Source organism: Acipenser ruthenus, chromosome 4 (genome assembly GCF_902713425.1).
Source record: "Acipenser ruthenus chromosome 4, fAciRut3.2 maternal haplotype, whole genome shotgun sequence".
Taxonomy (NCBI): Eukaryota; Metazoa; Chordata; class Actinopteri; order Acipenseriformes; family Acipenseridae; genus Acipenser; species Acipenser ruthenus.
This window is the reverse complement of record NC_081192.1, coordinates 23,439,862-23,459,576: the sequence shown is the minus strand read 5'-3', so window position 1 is coordinate 23,459,576 and position 19,715 is coordinate 23,439,862. Positions and strand designations below refer to the sequence as shown.

Sequence of the window (19,715 nt, the reverse complement as noted above, 5' to 3'; positions counted from 1 at the left end):
ATGTACAGAAACCTTTATGTATCCTAAGACAGGGTTTCCCAACCTGGTCCTGGGGGACACCTGTGTCTGCTGGTTTTCATTCCAGCTGAGTTCTCAATTACTTAATTGAACCCTTAATTGAGCTATTCATTAGCTTAATTAGATCTTTTTAATTGTTTTCAGCTTTTAAACAATTGGAGATTTCAAGTTAACTATACAATTTTATAAGTAACTTGAAATCGGCAACTTTTTAGGAGCTGAGAACAATTAAAAAAGTTTAATTAAGCACATTATTAGTTCAATTAAGGGTTTGATTAAGTAATTGAGAACTCAGTTGGAATGAAAACCAGCAGACACAGGGGTCCCCCAGGACCAAGACTGGGAAACACTGTGCTAGGAGGTTCTCCATAATAAACAGCTTTCACCTTCCCAACTAGAGAGCAAGCCTGCTCCTTTTGAGAGTTATGTCTGTTGCCCGTTACATCAAAGGAAGTACCAGCGGGTTGAGAAAATCACATAAGGAGGGCAGTTTGACCTCCAAGGGTTATTTGTTTGTGGCTTGGTAGAGGCCTGTAAAGTTACATCCCCAGTACTGCTGTTAGCGATTAAGTTGATGGGTAAAGTCTATCCCACAATCTATCCCTGCTGCTGACACAGAGCCTTTCTCCGCATTCAGATTACTCAAACTGTAGCCAGGGTCAGGCCGAGGTCAGACACCATGATGATGTATAGGAAAGCATGTCTGGGAATTTTTCTAGCTCTTGAAACGCATACCAGAAAGGCAGCAGAACACCCTAAAAAATTGTCTGATGAGACCCAGATGATAGCCGCTCTTTTTACTACCTTCATAATTTGCCTTTTCTCTTGCTTGACACACCATGTTTTATTAATGCATTCTGCTATAGACTTAAAAATGTTATGTCCCCTTGAGGTAAAAACACTTGGTAGCACTCTGACACTTCATTTCCCAGCCATGGGGAATGGGTCAGTAAATTTAACTAAAGGAACAATGCAGAGATTCCTGAGGATGACACAAAAAAAGCGAGAGAGAAAAGAAAAGGGTTACCACAGGCTGGCCTAGGCCCGAGGCCTGATTCTGAATATGAGCCTCATGTGTGTGCACATAGCATTAACGAAGCCCAATCTGGTCATGATCACAGACTCCCAGCAGCCCAAACTGTGCTCCCCTGCCACCTTTACAAATATAGGCTCGTCTGCCCACTGTGACTGTGGAGCCTGCCGAGTCTCTCAGGAGAGACGAGGCTTAAAAACTAAAACAACCATAGGCTGCTTGCGTTCTTTTTTTGTGTCCATTTCTGATTATGGTTTGGGAAGCTAGGGACAATAGAGGTACTGTTTTATTTATTTTTTTACATAATGCATTCAAATGCATTGAAAATAACCTTATGAATTGTGTGTCTTTTATTGTTTGTGTAAATCTGCATGGTGCACCCAAGTGCAGTATGTTACACTCAGAGCCTGAACACAGCAGCTTTCCATCTTAGCTTTAGTCAGAGCAGAATTGGAATACGCCATCATCACACAACCACCAAAATTGCAATTTTTGCACACAGCTGCTTCACATAACAGGAAATATTTCATCCTGCTGTCAGAATATTATTAATAAAACATTGGGTGCAGTGTGTGCCACTATTCTCCCTTCAATCACCTTCAGCATCCGCAATGAAAATTTTATGCTGTATATAATTTCCACTTAATGTGTTGCACTTAAAATGTCGGCGTCATTGCTGTGTGAGGAATCTGAAGGGGTTAATTACATCATGTTCTGTGAGCCGGGCTGCAGCTTACCAAAAAAAAAAAAAAAAAGACTGACTGATTTCTATGTAAATATGCTGGTGACCTTTTTCGCCATCTCATGGTCAATTTATATGGTTATAAAGGCTTGATAAAATTGATGAATGCAGCACTTTGAACACCATTTTCTCTCCATCTCCTAATTTTATTTAATTCCTACCAGGTCTTACAAATATGATTTTTATTTTTGCACTGCAATGGAAACAGCATGTGGTGCTGGGGGAGTTGTGAGCCTGGTTATCTGGCATTACTCAGACTGCTAAAAATTCATTAAAATGTGACATCAGCGCAGTGAGAGACAAATGATCACAGGATGAAAGGGAACAGTGGGCCTTTCACGGATTAGTGCTGCACAGCCCCAGCCAAGCAGCTAACAACATACACAGATTAATCCACTAGCAGCATAGCTAAAATACACAGAATTATTAAACAAGGGGTGAGCCACAGCAAAGATTTCCATGTAATCTGTCTTGTGCTAACAATCTAGAGAGGTGTGTGATGTTGGTACCCAAAGAGAATTCTGCAATTTGTCATAGGGAGCACCCCCTATAGGGAGAAAGTGTTGTATCTTTTGTGTGGGTGCCACTAATACCTTCCCCACTGTTAAAACAACATTATAGATGTCATGCAAAGTTTGACATAATTACCACTGTTTTAAATGTAGCACATCAACATTATCGAGGTGGGTTTGTGAATAGTGACTAACTACATGCATATACTATATTTGGAAGTGGTCACCTGATAAACAATCTATTAAATTATTAATATTTTAAATATATGAACCAAACGGCGTGTTTCAAATTAACTGTGCCAAAATGTTGAATGTACAAAATAGTTCTAAGCTGCACTATCGGTAGGCTAATTTTTAGTTTCAGCCCATACTAAAGTACAAGTGATGAAGGCTCCTAAATGTGCTCAATTGCAGAAGAGCCAGGAGAAGACACAGAGGAATCTGCTAAAACTGCAACAGTGGCTGCCGCTGATGAAAAGGACCTAAGCGATAAAGATAGTAAAGAAGGCAAGACGACTGAGAAAGATTCCAGTAAGACTGCAGAATTTGGTCTTTTTTTCTGTCTTCTATTCTCTTCCATCTTAAACTGTCTGGACATTCTTGCTAATAATCGCTGCATGTGTGTATTGCATGTGATTTCTATCAGTAGCCTCCCATTGACCTATTTTGAATCATAACCATCTGACAGGATAGATGCGGATAAGTTGAAGAATATTACAGAATCACCAGTGAGATTATTTTTTAATCAAATCAAAATCAGTTTGCGTGCTTGTAATTTTTTTAAGCGCCTTTCATTAATCTTTGCTGTACTTGTGATTCCTCTGATGACATATTAATTTTGCATAACTATGGGATTAGATACCACTCATGTATATTTTTTTAATATGGTAGCCCAGGCTGTTGCAAAAGCAGTTCACTTTCTCCTAAATGTATAGAAACTGCAAATATATATATATATATATATATATATATATATATATATATATATATATATATATATACAGTCAACACTCCAATATCCGTTACCCAGATACATGTCAGTCGCGCTTTACCGCCCTTGTATTAAGAATAAAATCAAGTCACCAGTTTTCTGATACAAAGCCCATCTCTTCAATGTTACAATTTATCTGAATATCTGTCACAGCCCACGTTTTCTTTTTTTTTAATTCTCTCTAATGCCAAATCAGTCTGCCTTATATTGTGCAGTTACACAGCGCTACCTCCAGTTTCACCTGACGAAAATGCAGCCAAAACAAAGTGAACGAGACAAGCTAGGGTAATGTAACAGTTAATCATTAAACAGTTTAAGATACTGTTTTTTTTTTTTTATTATTATCTGTGATCTTTTGTTGCTTTTGTGCTTTTTCATTTGCAAGTGACATTAGGGCCTTAACAAGCACTGTATTCTGCAATTTTGAATAATGTCTTGGGGTGCTGTTTTAATTCTGGAAACTGTGTTTTTTTTTTTATCTTTTGGTTTTGCTAAATTGCATTGCCTTTTACGTTTCACGCAGAATCATATTTGTTCTGAATTAAAATACTACTTCTTTTGAAAATATAGTACTGTACCAACAAAACCAATACAGTACATCTAAATGGAAGCCTACTTATTTTAAAACACAGTCCTTTCAGATATGTATTTTTTATATTGTATCTTTTTTGTGTTCCCTGGAAAAAGGACAAGGGTTGGAACGGGCCAAAATGAAATAATCAGATATGTGTCACACGCGTTTAACTGTCACTGAAGTCAAAATTTTATAGGGTCGGTTATGGGAGTGCTGACTGTGTCTGTGTGTGTGTGTGTCTATATATATATATATATATATATATATATATATATATATATATATATGGTAACAAATTAATAAAGGCAAGAATCGCTGAAAACAAAACTCATATAGTTTAGGAAAGCAAACCCAGAACTAGCATCTGGTCCAGATACCTCAGGCTTTTGTTGTATTTGATTTGGCAAATATAGATTCATACATGATTTTTTATGTATGAGATGGAAATCTATGGTCAAAATGAATATTACATTGGATCTTTTTACTGCACGCTATACCAAGTTACATTGTTGGATTCAATGAAGCAGAAGAAATGCTGAAACAGGTTGGAGCCTATTAGTTTAGCTAGTCATCTATCTTATACCCATATCTCCATGACAGGAGCATCTGAAGAAGCCAGTATTTGATGCATTTTCTACTTCGTTTTACAGAAAACATCATTAATATTAAAGCTGGGATACACATCTGGTTTCAAGTTCAGTTAGGCTTTGTGTATACAAAATGAATCGAAAAATTTTAAATCTATTCGGTTTTCAATTATAGTTTTCTAAATTGTCGATTTGATTGAGTGATGGTAGTTCTGACATAATTGTAATTTATACTGTCAAATGCTATCAGAATTGTGACGAGCAAACATTTTAAAGACTGCATTTGGATTCCATTGTCCTGTGTTTCTACACGTTATTGTTTACCCCTCATTCCGTTTTTAGAAAACAAAAGAAAAGTGAATCAACCTTACCCTCTCAACATTAGAATACTTTAAAGAGAAAGGAAAAGGGTATGAACTTGGTAACAGTGTTTAGTTGTTGTGTTACTCATTCTTCAAAACTAGAGCTTTGAGAATAAAAACAGTTTTCAGTAGAATTCTGGCATCGTATTCCTCATTTACGTTGTCATTTTAATCTAGTGTCAGTTTAGATTAATTATAATCTAAATTACATTTCCCAATGCAAATGTATTAATCTGGATAAACTCCAGACTAGTTTCTGCACATACAGATGTAATGTGTGAGTGACATAGCTTAGGGGAGCACTTTTTAATAATGCAGTAAACACAAGCAAAGATGAAAATGAATCTTCATTACTGCAAAGAAAATTACCAATCGACTCAATTTAAATTAGTAGGAAACTGCCATTATTCATAAAAACAAAGCTTCCTTTTTAATTTGTTGTGTAATTAAAGGAAAGTAATGCATGCAAACAACATCAAGTGCTGAATATTTAAATTAAGCTATGGTTTGAATAGGTTTGTCTTTTCCCATACATTAAAATATTAAAAATGCATTATTGTAAGATATTTATATATTTTGCTTGTATCATAATAAATAAAAAATAAAAAAGTCCACAGATATTTTTTTAACACATTTTATATTGGATTCAAATAAAGTAATTTGTTTGTAGGTTGCATGCGGTCCTGAACTAATGTTGTTTTAAAACTTTAAATCTGTCTTTTTTTTCTTCTCTGAAATGTATTGTCTGAAACATACTGAGTACTTCTACGTTAGAGCCAGAAATGTGACTTTTCAAATGTTATCAGTTGAACTACAGGGCACACTAATGCTTAACCTAAAATGTGATCTCAGTAAATCACTAAAGTTACATAAAGTGTTAGAGGAGCTGCTTATTTATTGCTGAGTAACTCTAATCATACTGCGAAAACTACACTGCGGTAAATTTAATAGTAAATGTAACCTCTCATGGTATATTTTTCTGCAAAAACTGTAACCACAACTACATTTATACATATAATTTCAGAGAAATGAAAGAAAGAAAGGCATTTGTGATTTTACTGTTACCAATAACATAATACCTATTGCTTATTTAAAAGAAAGTCACGTGTGCTTATAAACCACTTGTATTAAACCTAAGCTCCAGTTATAATGCATTGCTTTCGTCTCACATTGATGCAAATAAGAACAAATGACTTGTAAGAGAATAATACAGTGTAAGAATTAGAACTGAAGCAGGAGGATAGGATAGTGTGTATTCAAAGGGAAAGTATGACAATGTAGCCAAATTACTAAGCAAGTGCTAGAAAGGCTAAACTGACACTTTTGAGTTTTGAATGTCATTGACAGTTGGAAGTAAAGTGGGTGATTTGGCTGTTGGTCTTGGATCTGTATTACAAATGGTTTGAATGTCATAAATCACCATGTGATTTATCTTAATCAGCCATGGTCCTGCATCTCGAAAGACATTTGTTATTTGGAGAAGGGCTGTCCGGCAGTTATTTTAGCTACTGCTGCATTGCTAGGTATTGTGTCTCATGAAGAAAGACTGCAAACCTGCAGGGGAAAAAAATCAAACAAACCATTCTCAAAAGTAAAGTTAATGCAGTAAGTATATTTTTTAATGTTAGATGGTAAAGAATATATATTTGGAATTGCAAGATTCCAGGTTATTTTACTGTAGGATCTAGAAATGGAGTAAGACTATTCTTAAAGTACAAAATATTGTCTGCTACTTTCATTTTTATGTACTGTATAAATTGGGAGGGTTGTAATATTTTTGTGCCACCTGGTACAATTTGTTCTATTATACCAGGTTTATGCTGATTGAAAAAAAAAAGGATGAATCCTCCTGCACAACATACAATCAGATTAGCCCTGGACTAGATATTTACAGTGAGTCTGATAGCAATCAATGGCTGAGCTTCATTGCATTGTAAAATGTATTTGCACCCAGTTGTCCGGTGATAGTATCCTCACCCTGGAAATAATTTAGTTGAAAATTGACTGGAAGATGGTGAAAATTGAAAGTTAAAATTAGAAATATAATAAACAGCAGAAAAAAGGTCAGATGATGCTGCGCAGTGATGAGATTGGAAGGCTTGGTAAATTAGGTTTTCTGTTTGTGGTGAAATGTATGTGACATACCTACCCAACACAGCTTTAATAGCCAGGCAAGTGTACAAGATTATTTGGCAATTGGAGGTTGGAGAGAATTATCTGATGCTCTTATAAATTAGTATTGTGCCCTTGTCTTTGATGTGTCCAATTTTTTCTATGTCACTTAGCTAGATAGACTATTATGAAAATAAAATGCATTTGCTTGTATGCATTGCATTGTCTGAGAAGGCAATGTATCTTGTCTGTATTTGCTAAATAAAACTAGGGGTTAATCAAATTTTGACTTCAGTGACAGTTAAACAAGTGTGACGCATATCTGATTATTTCATTTTGGCCCGTTCCAACCCCTGTCCATTTTTTAAAAAAAAGATACAATGTCAAAAATACACATTAAAATAAGTAGGCTTCTATTTAGATGTAGTTAGATGTAATGTAGTTGGTTTTGTTGGCACAGTAAGATATTTTCAACAGAAGAAATATTTTAATTCAGAACAATATGATTCTGAAAATATCACTTGCCAAAAGAGACGACTGTGGACACATGCCGTAATACAGTACATACTTTTAAATCCGGTACATATGTAGCAGTATGTAAAATTCCCCATTAACGACCCAACAGCAGAATTAAATCAAAATGTTACCCACGCACAGAACTGTGTAAAACGTAAAAGACAATACAATTTAGCAAAAGATTAAAAAAAAAACAACACAGTTTCCAGAATTAAAACAGTATCAAAAGACAGTATTCAAAATTGCAGAATATAGTGCTTGATAGAGCCCTACTGTCACAGTTCATTTGCAAATGAAAATGCAAAAAAAAAGCAACTAAAGATCACAGACTGAAAAAGAAAATGCATCACAGTATCGAAAACTGTTCAGTGATTAACTTTTACAGTACTGTAGCTTGTCTCGTTCGCTTTGTTTTTGCTGCATTTTCGTCATGTGAAATTGGAGTAAGCGCTGTGTAACTGCACGATAAAGACAGACTGATTTGGCATGCGAGAAAAAATAAATAAAAAAAAAAAACACGGGCTGTGATGTAAAACAAGTACATTGTAACACTGAAGAGATGTGCTTTGTATCAGAAAACACGACAGAGTCAGAAATCACGTGCGATAATTTGTTACAGATACTGATGCACAAAAGAAATGCAACACTAAGGCCTAATGGATTTATTCAAATATTTTAAAAATAGATATCAAGCAAAATCACAGAAAATGTGAACAAAAATACAGATCAAAGAATCATGATAAGTTTTCAGTATGAAATGTGACACGTTGTCAAAATGAAAACATTATTATTATTATTATTATTATTATTATTTATTTCTTAGCAGACGCCCTTATCCAGGGCGACTTACAATCGTAAGCAAATACATTTCAAGTGTTACAATACAAGTAATACAATAAGAGCAAGAAATACAATAACTTTTGTTCAAGCATAACAAAGTTAGTATCGGGTATGATCTCCCCGAGCATTAACACAATCCAAATCTGCAACGTTGACGCATAGACCTGATCAGCCTCTGGATGTACTGCTGTGGGATGTTCTGCCACTCTTCCTGTGCAGTTGCAGTCAGCTGGTGAAGGTTGGCTGTTCGCGGTTGTCTCCTGTGGATGGCACTGACGATTTTGTCCCACACATGTTCTGTTGGACAGGTCAGGAGAAAAAGCTGACATTATTTTTTTGAAGTCGTGCAATTGTAATCCTAGCACTGTGGTCTTGCATTGTCCTGCTGGAAAATCGACACTTCCGGATTGGCTTGCAGGAACGGAAAAACTGTTGCCTCAAGGAATTTGTCAATATATCGCTGAGCATTAAGGTTGCCCTCAATCTGCACCAAAGGCATTCTTATGTTAAAGGAGATTACCTCCCCACATCATCACACTTCCACCACCCCACCGGTTGGCTTGAACAACACAACAGTCAGGTTTGTCAAGGCAAAACAGCATTCAGCAATGAATAAAACACTCCACCACTCTCTCTGCCGCCACTTCAGATGTTCTCTGGCCCACAGAAGACGGTGATTTCGTCTCTCGGCTGTCAACATGTTAACCCTGATCGGCCTCCGACCATGCAAATCTTTTTCATGCAGACGCGGAGATACAGTCATTCTGCTGATGCGTGGGTTATTTCTTCCTGGAATTTCTCGTGCTGTAGCCACTGCAGTCTGAAAACGATTACGCAGATGGATCAGTCGGATGTGACGGTCCTGGGCCAGTGCGGTGACTCTCTGCCTTCCAGATCATGGCCTTTTCCTCACAGAGCCGGTTTCCTGGTTTTTCAGGACTAGTCTGCTTATTATTGAAGCAAAACATATCATTCTCCGGGCAACTTCTGTCACGGACAGGCCGCCTTCCATTATGTCGATAGCAACCAGGCGATCTTCATTACTCAAGCGGGGGCATGGTCGTATCTTTTGCTGTTCTTGCGTTAATTAAAATTATGTTGAATGGCTATTTATACAGATTCTTAATCAACTCATTTTGGCAATTTTAACTCAACTCAAATACCAAACACTGAGCATCTGTTTAAAGTAGCTCAGTATTTTGTTATCCCAAGGAACAATACTACTCAGTCAACAAACCTATCTGCTCACTATTTAAAATGGAAATAACAATGAGCTATTGATGTAAAACTTAGGCTGTTGCGTTTTCATTGTTCATAATGGGGATTGATTTTATTCTTAATACAAGGGCGGTAAAACACTGACGTGATTCCGGGTGCTGACTGATTTGAATATTATGAACTTCTGATTATACTATATAGATAATATAACAAAAAAAGGTCATGCAGTTAATTAGGTATATTTTTGTATATTTATTGAAATTGACTATATGTTACTTGTGTAAAAAGTTATTATTCCAGAAATGCATGGAGAAATCAACTAGCTAAGTGAACCCACATGCTGGTTATAAATAAATAAATAAATAAATAAATAAATAAATAAATAAATAAATAGCTTCTGTAGTTTAAATTGAAAACATATGTTTATAAACCTCATCAAGTGACATATATATGTATCTAATATACAAGATGGGTTATTACTAACAGAGCTGAGTTAGAAAAAGAAAGGTTTCAAATTTCACAATTTATTTAGGATTGGTTTCATACCGAATCATATGCACTGCATGGAAATAGTTTGTATTATATAAGAAATATTAGACATGTTAGTACTCATTCGGATGATTTTGTTAAACATGGTGTCATGAGCAGAATTGTATTTGTTTTGAGGCAACGGATCAGAATCCAGACTGTGTTGTTAGTCAGAGAATGTTATTGATTTGTCTTTCAAGGTAACATAAGGTTATCTAAACAAGACAGCGCACATTACCAGATTCATTTGATAAAGTCTGCCTAGATTAGGTATCAAGGCATTTGGTCATTAAAACTTAAACGTACCTTTTCATTATGATTCTTTGTGTTTTGTTCACTTTTTTAAGTCATTTTTTTCCTTTGCTATTGTGCAGTATATGCTCTTATCTAGCAAAATATGACTTTGTTGTTTTATCTTCATCTTAATCCTCTAAACAACATATTTTCATTTAAATATAACTAAAGGTGCTCTGTTTTCTGCATTCACAGGCATAAATACACTGGGTAAAGAAACTCCACGAAGTGCTGCAATAGGAAAGCGGCCGCTACTGCAGGAAAAGGAAAATGATACTGCATCCAAGAGACCCAAATCTGCTGAGGACAATAAGCTTAGCAATGATCAGGTAATGTCATAGGCACTGGGTAGTAATTGGACATTTCCAGGTATTGAAATCAGATCAGCTTTTATTCTATGTACCCAGACCAATTTTTAGTTGGGCCAATGTTGGGCTTATGTCAGCAGTTTGGTTGGCCCTATATTGGCAACTGACGGCAGGCCAACGTCATTTTGCTCATCAGGCCAATGTTGCGCCAACGCTATATTCAGGTGCTATAGGTCGGGCCAATGTTGGTGCGATGTTTTTTTTTTGGTGGTTAGGAAACTGGGCCAACGTTGGCATTTGTTTGGTTTTTAGTTGTAAAAATAAAATTTTAAATGCTTCTTTTAATATTTCACTTCCATGGCTAACAACCCTGTCCTGCTGCAGATATGGCCATGCCTGCCTGATTATTTCACAGACTGTTCTGATGATTACAGTTTCTGTTTAAAGTAGCTCAAGTTGTTTTTCTAATTAGATATTGAACACATTTTCAAGCGAGTGCAAATACATTTTCTTAGATAAAAACAGTTCTACTCTTGAACTGCCATGACCCTGACCCTGCCCCTACCCCCCGCAACAGCAGCCTGTCATTCACAAAGACACGCTCATCTCACTGCCACAGATGGGCTGTATAAATACAAATTAATTAACAACATTTAAACTCTATCTACACTTGTTTCTTTTAAACTGTTAAAATATAATAACGCTTTACAATAAAATTAGGGGGATCAAACATATTTTTAGATTTCAACAAACAAAACCGAAAATAGGTTATTAACAATAGTTTTTACTTAACTTAAACGCATCTAAAATTAAAATACAAAACATGTAAAAATGCTTTTTTTACGCACAAAATTCGACTACATGTCCTGCCCGGTATCCATCTTGGATTTAAGTTTTGCACTCTACTGATTTTAGCTTTCAGAATTAAAAAAAAAAAAAGATTTGTCACTAAAATATTAAAACTTTAGAAAGGGAAAATTCACTCCAAGCTAGATTGTGATTTTAAATTTGAAAGATCTTTTTTCTTTTTGTTATGCTACAACCTGCCTTAAAAAACACATCTATCACTCTGCCAAGACTGTCAGGAGGTCATGTTACTGAGACAGCCACTCTGTCAATGCAGTAGCTGATAGGATAATAATTCAAAGAGGTATGTCTTCTGGACACATAGAATTAACCAATTATGCCATTTTTGAGAATTTGGAATTTGGTTTTATTTTCTAAATAATGGCCTAAAAAATGTAAACAATCTTTTTAAAATGTTACGACTTTCAGAATAATGTCAAAACAGGGATTTAGAAAGACTAAAGGGTATTACGCTTATTCTAAAGCAGCTTGTATATGTAATATAATGAAGTTGGTGTGGTTTTGTTGAAAATAGGCAAACTGCAACCGAAACTCAGGGTGCCACAGACATGGTGCCGAGGCCTAAATCTGGAAGTTCAATGGCAACTTGTCTTAAAAACAAACTTATACAATAAAATCTACTGTATGTGCCGTATGTAATCTAGGGGAATTGTACAATCCAAAGAATGATATTTTGTGAGATTTATATAATATTTTGAGCATGTAGGTTTCATTGTCTTTTGCAATATGTAGTGACTTTAGAGCTGTAAACTACTCAAACATACTTTAAAATGTGTAGGGGATAAAAAGTTGTATTTCAAACATTATTTTGCAGTTGATTATTACTGGAATAATCTTACATTGATTTCAAAACTGCTACATTCACAATTCGCACACACTGTCCTTCTCATAGGGGATAACATGATCACGCCCTGTTCCACCCACTCTAATAAAATACTAAATGGTTTCTATAGGCTCGCTTCCTTTACTCAACCATGGAATATAAAGTTTTAACCATCACTTAGGAGTTTATCACATATTCCAACATTGGCCCTTGGTTAGCTTGTCAACGGCAACCACTTGCCAACCAAGCCAACCATAAACCAACATTGAACCAATCTAGTTTGCTGACTGGGTACATGGTTGAAGATGTTTTTGTTTTTTATAACTTGTGGTACTATAAGTAGGCTTTTGTAATTTATTAAACAAGTTATCATATTTTAGGTTATGCCAACTTCAATTTAACCCGTGTAGTAGGGAAGAGAAAGCAGGGCTCAGATGTTATGCATTTTTGTAATTTACACCTTCATGTACAAAATAAAAGCATTTTCATAAGTAAATAAAGTACTGTAATTCTTAAGGTATTATAATAATTTCAAATATACAAATTCAGATGGCTAATTGGTGCTGCAATATGCCTGACTTTTATATCTCAGTATTCATTTGAATCTCTCTTTCTTTTTTAATTAGGTCTACCACTGCCCATACTGTAATTACAGTAGCAAGGATGCAAACCGAATCCAGATGCATGTCATGTCGCAGCACTCAATGCAGCCTGTTATCTGCTGCCCTCTCTGCCAAGATGTCCTCAGCAACAAGATCCATCTCCAGCTTCACCTGACCCATCTGCACAGTGTGTCACCTGACTGTGTCGAGAAACTACTCACGACTGTAAGTATCTATGTTGTCAGTGAGTAGTTCAAACATTATTAGATGCATGTATCTGCTATTATAATAAATGTTTGAATTCATACAGAGTAAAACAATTCTAATGTGTAATTTATATTACATGTTTTTTTTCTAAAATAACTACTACTAATAATAATAATGATAATAATGACGATTGTTGTTGCTGTGCTCATTGGACCTTCTGTCTTTTGGTTTAAAAGGTATCCGTTCAGGATGTCATGATACCCAATAGCATGCATTTTCCAGCAGCTACACAAGAGAAACAGTCTTTGACTGATTCAACTACAACAGTTATAGCAGAAGGGTCCGGAAAGCCTTCAGGTAAAAACTACTGTTAAAATCGTATGGCTGTGCTGATCTATTGCAGTCAAATCCTTTAACTGTATCGTAAAATTCACTCATTTTATTTATTTATTTATTTATTTATTCTAACAGGTGAAAATGCTTTAGATGAAAAGATTAACATAGCACAACATAACTCAAAAGCTGAAGTGGAACTTAAGAATGAGGAACTCAAGCCACTGAAGGAAGCTTCAGAAGCACCTGATTGGAAGAAGAACACCAGCGAAGATTCCAAAACCTCTGACTTACAGGAGCAACTGAGTGAGCTACAGAAAAGGCAGCAGCTCTCTGTCTCTGATCGCCATGTCTACAAGTATCGCTGCAACCACTGCAGCCTGGCTTTCAAGACTATTCAGAAGCTTCAGATACATTCCCAATACCATGCCATTCGGGCTGCCACCATGTGCAGCCTCTGCCAGCGCAGTTTCCGTACATTCCTTGCTCTCAAGAAACACTTGGAAAATGGCCATCCTGAGTTGAGTGAGACTGAAATTCAACAGGTTTGTGAAAGCTTGTCCCTCAATGGTGAGCTTTGTTCAGAAAGTGAAGACAGAGCTCTTGAAGAGGCACAAGCTTTGGAACAGGAACATGACAAAGAGGAAGACATGGATCAGGAAGGAAAAGCAAGTCCAGCAGGGAGTGACAGCAGTTCTCTTCCAGACGAGCTGGGTTACGAACAAAAGCGGACTTTGCCTTTTAGAAAAGGCCCAAATTTTACTATGGAAAAGTTTTTAGATCCTTCTCGTCCATACAAATGCACAGTTTGTAAGGAATCATTTACTCAAAAGAACATTCTGTTGGTTCATTATAATTCAGTCTCCCACTTACACAAGCTAAAAAAAGTTTTGCAGGAAGCCTCCAGTCCTCTTCCACAAGAGACTAATAACAGCATTGATAACAAACCCTACAAATGCAATATTTGTAATGTTGCTTACAGCCAAAGCTCAACCTTGGAAATCCACATGAGATCTGTGCTACACCAGACAAAAGCCAGAACTGCCAAGTTAGAAACTAGCAGTAGCACTGCTATTGGAAACAGCGGTATGGCACCTGCAAGTAGCCCAGTTTCCATTAGTCAAGGAAATGTAGATGCTGCAGGTTTACCAATGTTCAGTAAAAAAGACAACAATGTAGATGCCAAAGAAATAAACAAAAAGCAAGCTTCTGATCTAGTTTCTGCTCAAGCCACTCATCAGCCTCCCCCGTCACCAGCACAACTTCAGATGCAACTGCAGCATGAATTACAACAGCAAGCTGCTTTCTTTCAGCCCCAGTTTCTAAACCCAGCATTCTTACCTCACTTTCCAATGACCCCTGAGGCTTTATTGCAGTTCCAACAGCCACAGTTCCTGTTTCCATTTTATATCCCTGGGACAGAGTTTAATCTCAGTCCTGAGTTGGCATTGCACTCTGCTGCATTTGGGATGCCAGGAATGACCGGATCATTACTGGAAGACCTGAAACAACAGATGCAGCAACAGCACCAGTTGGGGCAGCAACAGCTGCAGCTCTTGCAACAGCAGGCCCCGCAACAACAAACTTCTCAGTCACAAATGCTGCATCAGAAACAGCAGCAACAAAGTAGCAAACCTGCTAAAATGGAGCAAAGTAACATAGTTGAATCTGAAATTCAGATGTCCAAGGATGCTGAAGAACAGTTAGAAAAGCATGAAAGCAAAGCCAGATATGACTGCCTAACTGACAGTGAAGTCAGAAAAGAAAACAAAGACAGCACAAAACAAAAGTCGTTAGAGCCAGTCATTCCACCCCCTCGCATTGTCTCTGGTGCAAGGGGAAATGCAGCAAAAGTTTTGTTGGAGAACTTTGGCTTTGAACTGGTTATCCAGTACAATGAGAACAGGCAAAAGGTTCAGAAGAAAGGCAAAACTGGTGAGGAAGAGATTATTCATAAACTTGAATGTGGAACATGTGGAAAACTATTTTCCAACATCCTTATTTTAAAGAGCCACCAAGAACATGTCCATGGACAGTTCTTCCCAATTGGAGAGCTGGAGAAGTTTGCAAGGCAGTATAGAGAAGCCTATGATAGACTGTATCCGATTACTCCCTCATCTCCAGAAACTCCTCCGCCGCCACCACCACCACCACCACCACCACCATCAACCCCACCACATCCACAGCCCTCTTCTGCTGGAACTGGAAAAGCCCAGACTCCCACTCCTGTACCTTTGCAAGCTCCACCTCCACCACCCCCACCCCTGCCTCCTCCACCACCTCCTGCTCCACCCCAGGTCCAGTTGCCTGTTTCGTTGGACTTGCCTCTTTTCCCACCACTCATGATGCAGTCTATGCAGCACCCATCCATGCCTCCACAGCTAGCCCTTTCACTTCCAACAATGGATTCCCTATCCGCAGATCTCACACAGCTTTGTCAGCAGCAGTTGGGCTTGGATCCAAATTTCCTAAGACATTCTCAATTTAAACGTCCTCGCACTAGGATTACAGATGATCAACTAAAAATCCTTCGTGCTCACTTTGACATCAATAACTCACCGAACGAAGAGCAGATCCAAGAAATGGCAGACAAATCTTTCCTCCCACAAAAAGTTATCAAGCATTGGTTTCGCAATACTCTTTTTAAAGAGAGGCAGCGAAGCAAAGACTCTCCTTATAACTTTAACATTCCTCCTGTCACCACGTTGGAAGACATTAGACTTGACTCCCAATTTAGCGCTTTGGAATATTACAAGACAGATGCAACCATGAACAAGAGATCGTCTAGAACGCGGTTTACAGACTACCAGTTGAGGGTCCTTCAAGACTTTTTTGATACCAATGCTTACCCTAAAGATGATGAAATAGAGCAGCTTTCTACAGTTCTCAATCTGCCATCTCGAGTGATTGTTGTTTGGTTCCAAAATGCCCGCCAGAAAGCCCGCAAGAGTTACGAGAATCAGGCTGATGCTAAAGATGAGAAAAAGGAGTTGACCAATGAACGCTACATTCGGACCAGCAACATGCAGTATCAGTGTAAAAAATGTAATGTGGTCTTTCCACGCATTTTTGACCTAATTACTCATCAGAAAAAACAGTGTTACAAAGATGAAGATGATGATGGCCAAGATGATAGCCAAACAGAAGATTTCATTGATGCCAATGAGCACATGCGGTCAAAGCAACCATCCATGTCAGGGCAAATGGATCCATCCAGACCTTTAGGAGCAACTGCCAGCTCTGGCTCTGGCTCGAGTACTCCTTTAATGCCTTCCCCTAAACCAGAAATGGGTAAAACTTCACCCAAACCTGACTTTCCAACAGAAAAACCAAAGCAAACTGAGGCTGTTCCAACCTCGCAAGTGGCTAAGACTATAGCTTCTTCTGAGCCACTACCACCCCAGCCTTCAACACCTCAACCCCAACAGCAAAAACTACCCCAGCAGCAAATGGTTAGACCTCACTCTCAACCTCAGAACACAGCCATCCCTTCTAGCCCTCTGTCCATTGCCGTCACCTCTTTGCAGAACAGTCTACCTCCTCAGATGTTACAATACCAATGTGACCAGTGTAAAATTGCCTTTCCAACTGTAGAACTTTGGCAGGAGCACCAGCATATGCATTTCCTTGCGGCGCAAAACCAATTCCTTCATTCACAGTTCCTAGAGAGAACAATGGATATGCCCTACATGATCTTTGACCCCAGTAACACACTTATGACTGGGCAGCTGCTCACTGGAGCTCTCTCACAGATGCCATCACAGACTAGCTCGCTTTCCACACCCCCTGGTACAGGTTCGGGTTCCTTGAAACGCAAACTGGACGAAAAAGAGGAAAGCAGTTCCAATGAAAAGGATGGAGGAAACAGTGGTGAAGATCAGCATCGAGATAAACGTCTCAGAACCACCATCACCCCAGAGCAGCTGGAGATCTTGTATGAGAAGTACCTACTAGATTCCAATCCAACAAGAAAAATGTTGGATCACATTGCTCGAGAAGTTGGCTTGAAGAAAAGAGTTGTCCAAGTCTGGTTTCAGAACACCCGAGCTAGAGAAAGAAAAGGACAGTTTCGAGCAGTGGGTCCAGTTCATACTCATAAAAGATGTCCCTTCTGCAGAGCACTCTTTAAAGCTAAATCAGCACTTGAAAGTCACATCAGTTCCCGACACTGGCATGAAGCTAAGCAAGCAGGCTATAGTGTGCCCCCAAGCCCCTTACAAACAGTAGAAGATGGAGGTGGAAGCCCACAAAAGTACAGTTATTTTGAATATCCATCACTACCAATAACAAAGACAGAGTCAAGCGATTATGAGCTGCCAACTGCAACATCAACACCAAGTAAACATGTAGAACTGCCACTGAATAACTTTTTAAGCCCATCATCGTTAAAAGCAGAGAGCAGTGATGATGTGGAAGGCATCAATATGCATTCTGCAGATGTTTATGACCAAAACAAGATGGATTTTGATGAGACCTCATCCATTAACACAGCCATCAGTGATGCAACCACTGGGGATGAGGGCAATAATGAAGTTGAAAGCATAACCGGCTGTACCATTGAAACAAAGCCTGCATATTCACCTGCAGAACCCAAGGCTAAAACAAATCCCACACCAACCTCAGGTATATGTGATGAAAAATTATCCTACTGTCTCGTAAACTCATTGAGTTTCTCTGGAAAGGATAGTGACCAGTATTATAGCATGCAAGATGATGACCTAGATGACTACGCAGATCAAAGTGAAACTTCCAGTTTAGCTGACCCGAGCTCGCCAAGCCCCTTTGGGGCCAACAATCCTTTCAAATCATCAAAGTATGGTGGAGAGAGGCTGGGTAATAAGCGTTTTAGAACACAGATGAGCAACCTGCAGCTGAAGCTTCTTAAAACATGCTTCAGTGACTACCGGACTCCAACCATGCAGGAGTGTGAAATGCTTGGTAATGAGATAGGATTGCCTAAGCGAGTTGTCCAGGTCTGGTTCCAGAATGCCCGAGCAAAAGAAAAGAAATTCAAGATAAATATAGGAAAGCCGTTTATGATGAGTCAAGATGGACCAAAAACAGAATGTAGCTTGTGTGGCATAAAATATACTGCACGTCTTTCCATTCGAGATCACATCTTCTCCAGGCAGCACATTTCTAAGGTGCAAGAAACAGTAGGAAATCAGATTGATAGAGAGAAGGATTATCTTGCTCCCACAACAGTCCGTCAGCTAATGGCCCAACAAGAATTGGATCGCTTGAAGAAGGCAACAGATGTCCTTGGCTTGACAGCCCAGCAGCAAACAATGATTGACAGCAATGCACTTCATGGCCTTAGCCTGCCAACAGCTTATCCAGGACTCTCTGCTCTCCCACCAGTCCTCCTTCCTGGAGTAAATGGCCCTTCATCTCTGCCTGGTTTTCCACCAAATACACCTGGTGAGTTAGTATGACTTTATATGACTGAGTAAGAAACCATCTTCAATGAAAATGTTACTGTTACATGTGCATGTGTTGTATGCATGAGAGCACTTCACCTAAGCACTAAATTGGGATCAGGAATAAGAGGACTTGTAGAGCATGCATTCAGACGGTTTCAGTCTAGAGAAAAGAGGAGATCCAATACAGTCCTTAGACATCCTGTCGGAAAAAAAGCATGTTTGCCTGGGTTAGTTTCAGGGTAATTATTATTATTATTATTATTATTTATTTCTTAGCAGACGCCCTTATCCAGGGCGACTTACAATTGTTACAAGATATCACATTATACATTATTTCACATTATTTTACATACAATTACCCATTTATACAGTTGGGTTTTTACTGGAGCAATCTAGGTAAAGTACCTTGCTCAAGGGTACAACAGCAGTGTCCCCCACTGGGGATTGAACCCACAACCCTCCGGTCAAGAGTCCAGAGCCCTAACCACTACTCCACACTGCTGCCCCTGGGTAATAAGAGGCCTGGTAGATGTTTGCATCAACAGCATTCTATTCTGTAATTGTTTGCTTTCACAATTTTTAAAAAGTATATTTTTCAATATTTATACTACTGTATTTCAGCTTTAGCGTCCCCTGGTGCAGGCATGCTTGGATTTCCTACTCCAGCCACCCCTTCTCCTGCCATGTCTCTCAGCAGTGCGCCCTCCAAGCCTTTGCTGCAGACTCATCCTCCTGCTCATATGACAAGTCAGCAGACAGAAGAGCAGAGTAAAAACATGGAGAAAGAGAAGAAGGTCAAAGAGAGAGAAGAGTCGAAGAGAGTCA

The 19,715-nt window shown here is 38.3% G+C and overlaps 1 protein-coding gene across 5 annotated transcripts in view; it reads left to right on the top strand.

Annotated features, from left to right (window-relative positions):
• LOC117400179 (zinc finger homeobox protein 4-like) overlaps positions 1–19,715 on the top strand; it is a 101,932-nt gene that overhangs the window by 78,255 nt on the left and 3,962 nt on the right. For 4 of the 5 annotated variants that reach the window (XM_059022205.1, XM_033999670.3, XM_059022206.1 and 1 more), the window contains 6 exons: positions 2,720–2,836; positions 10,523–10,656; positions 12,952–13,152; positions 13,371–13,491; positions 13,606–18,888; positions 19,512–19,715. The exon at positions 19,512–19,715 is cut by the window's right edge and continues 3,962 nt beyond it. In XM_059022205.1, the coding sequence (XP_058878188.1) occupies positions 2,720–2,836; positions 10,523–10,656; positions 12,952–13,152; positions 13,371–13,491; positions 13,606–18,888; positions 19,512–19,715 (6,060 nt within the window). The remainder of the gene's footprint in view (positions 1–2,719; positions 2,837–10,522; positions 10,657–12,951; positions 13,153–13,370; positions 13,492–13,605; positions 18,889–19,511) is intronic. The other variant, XM_059022208.1, reaches the window with a different exon arrangement.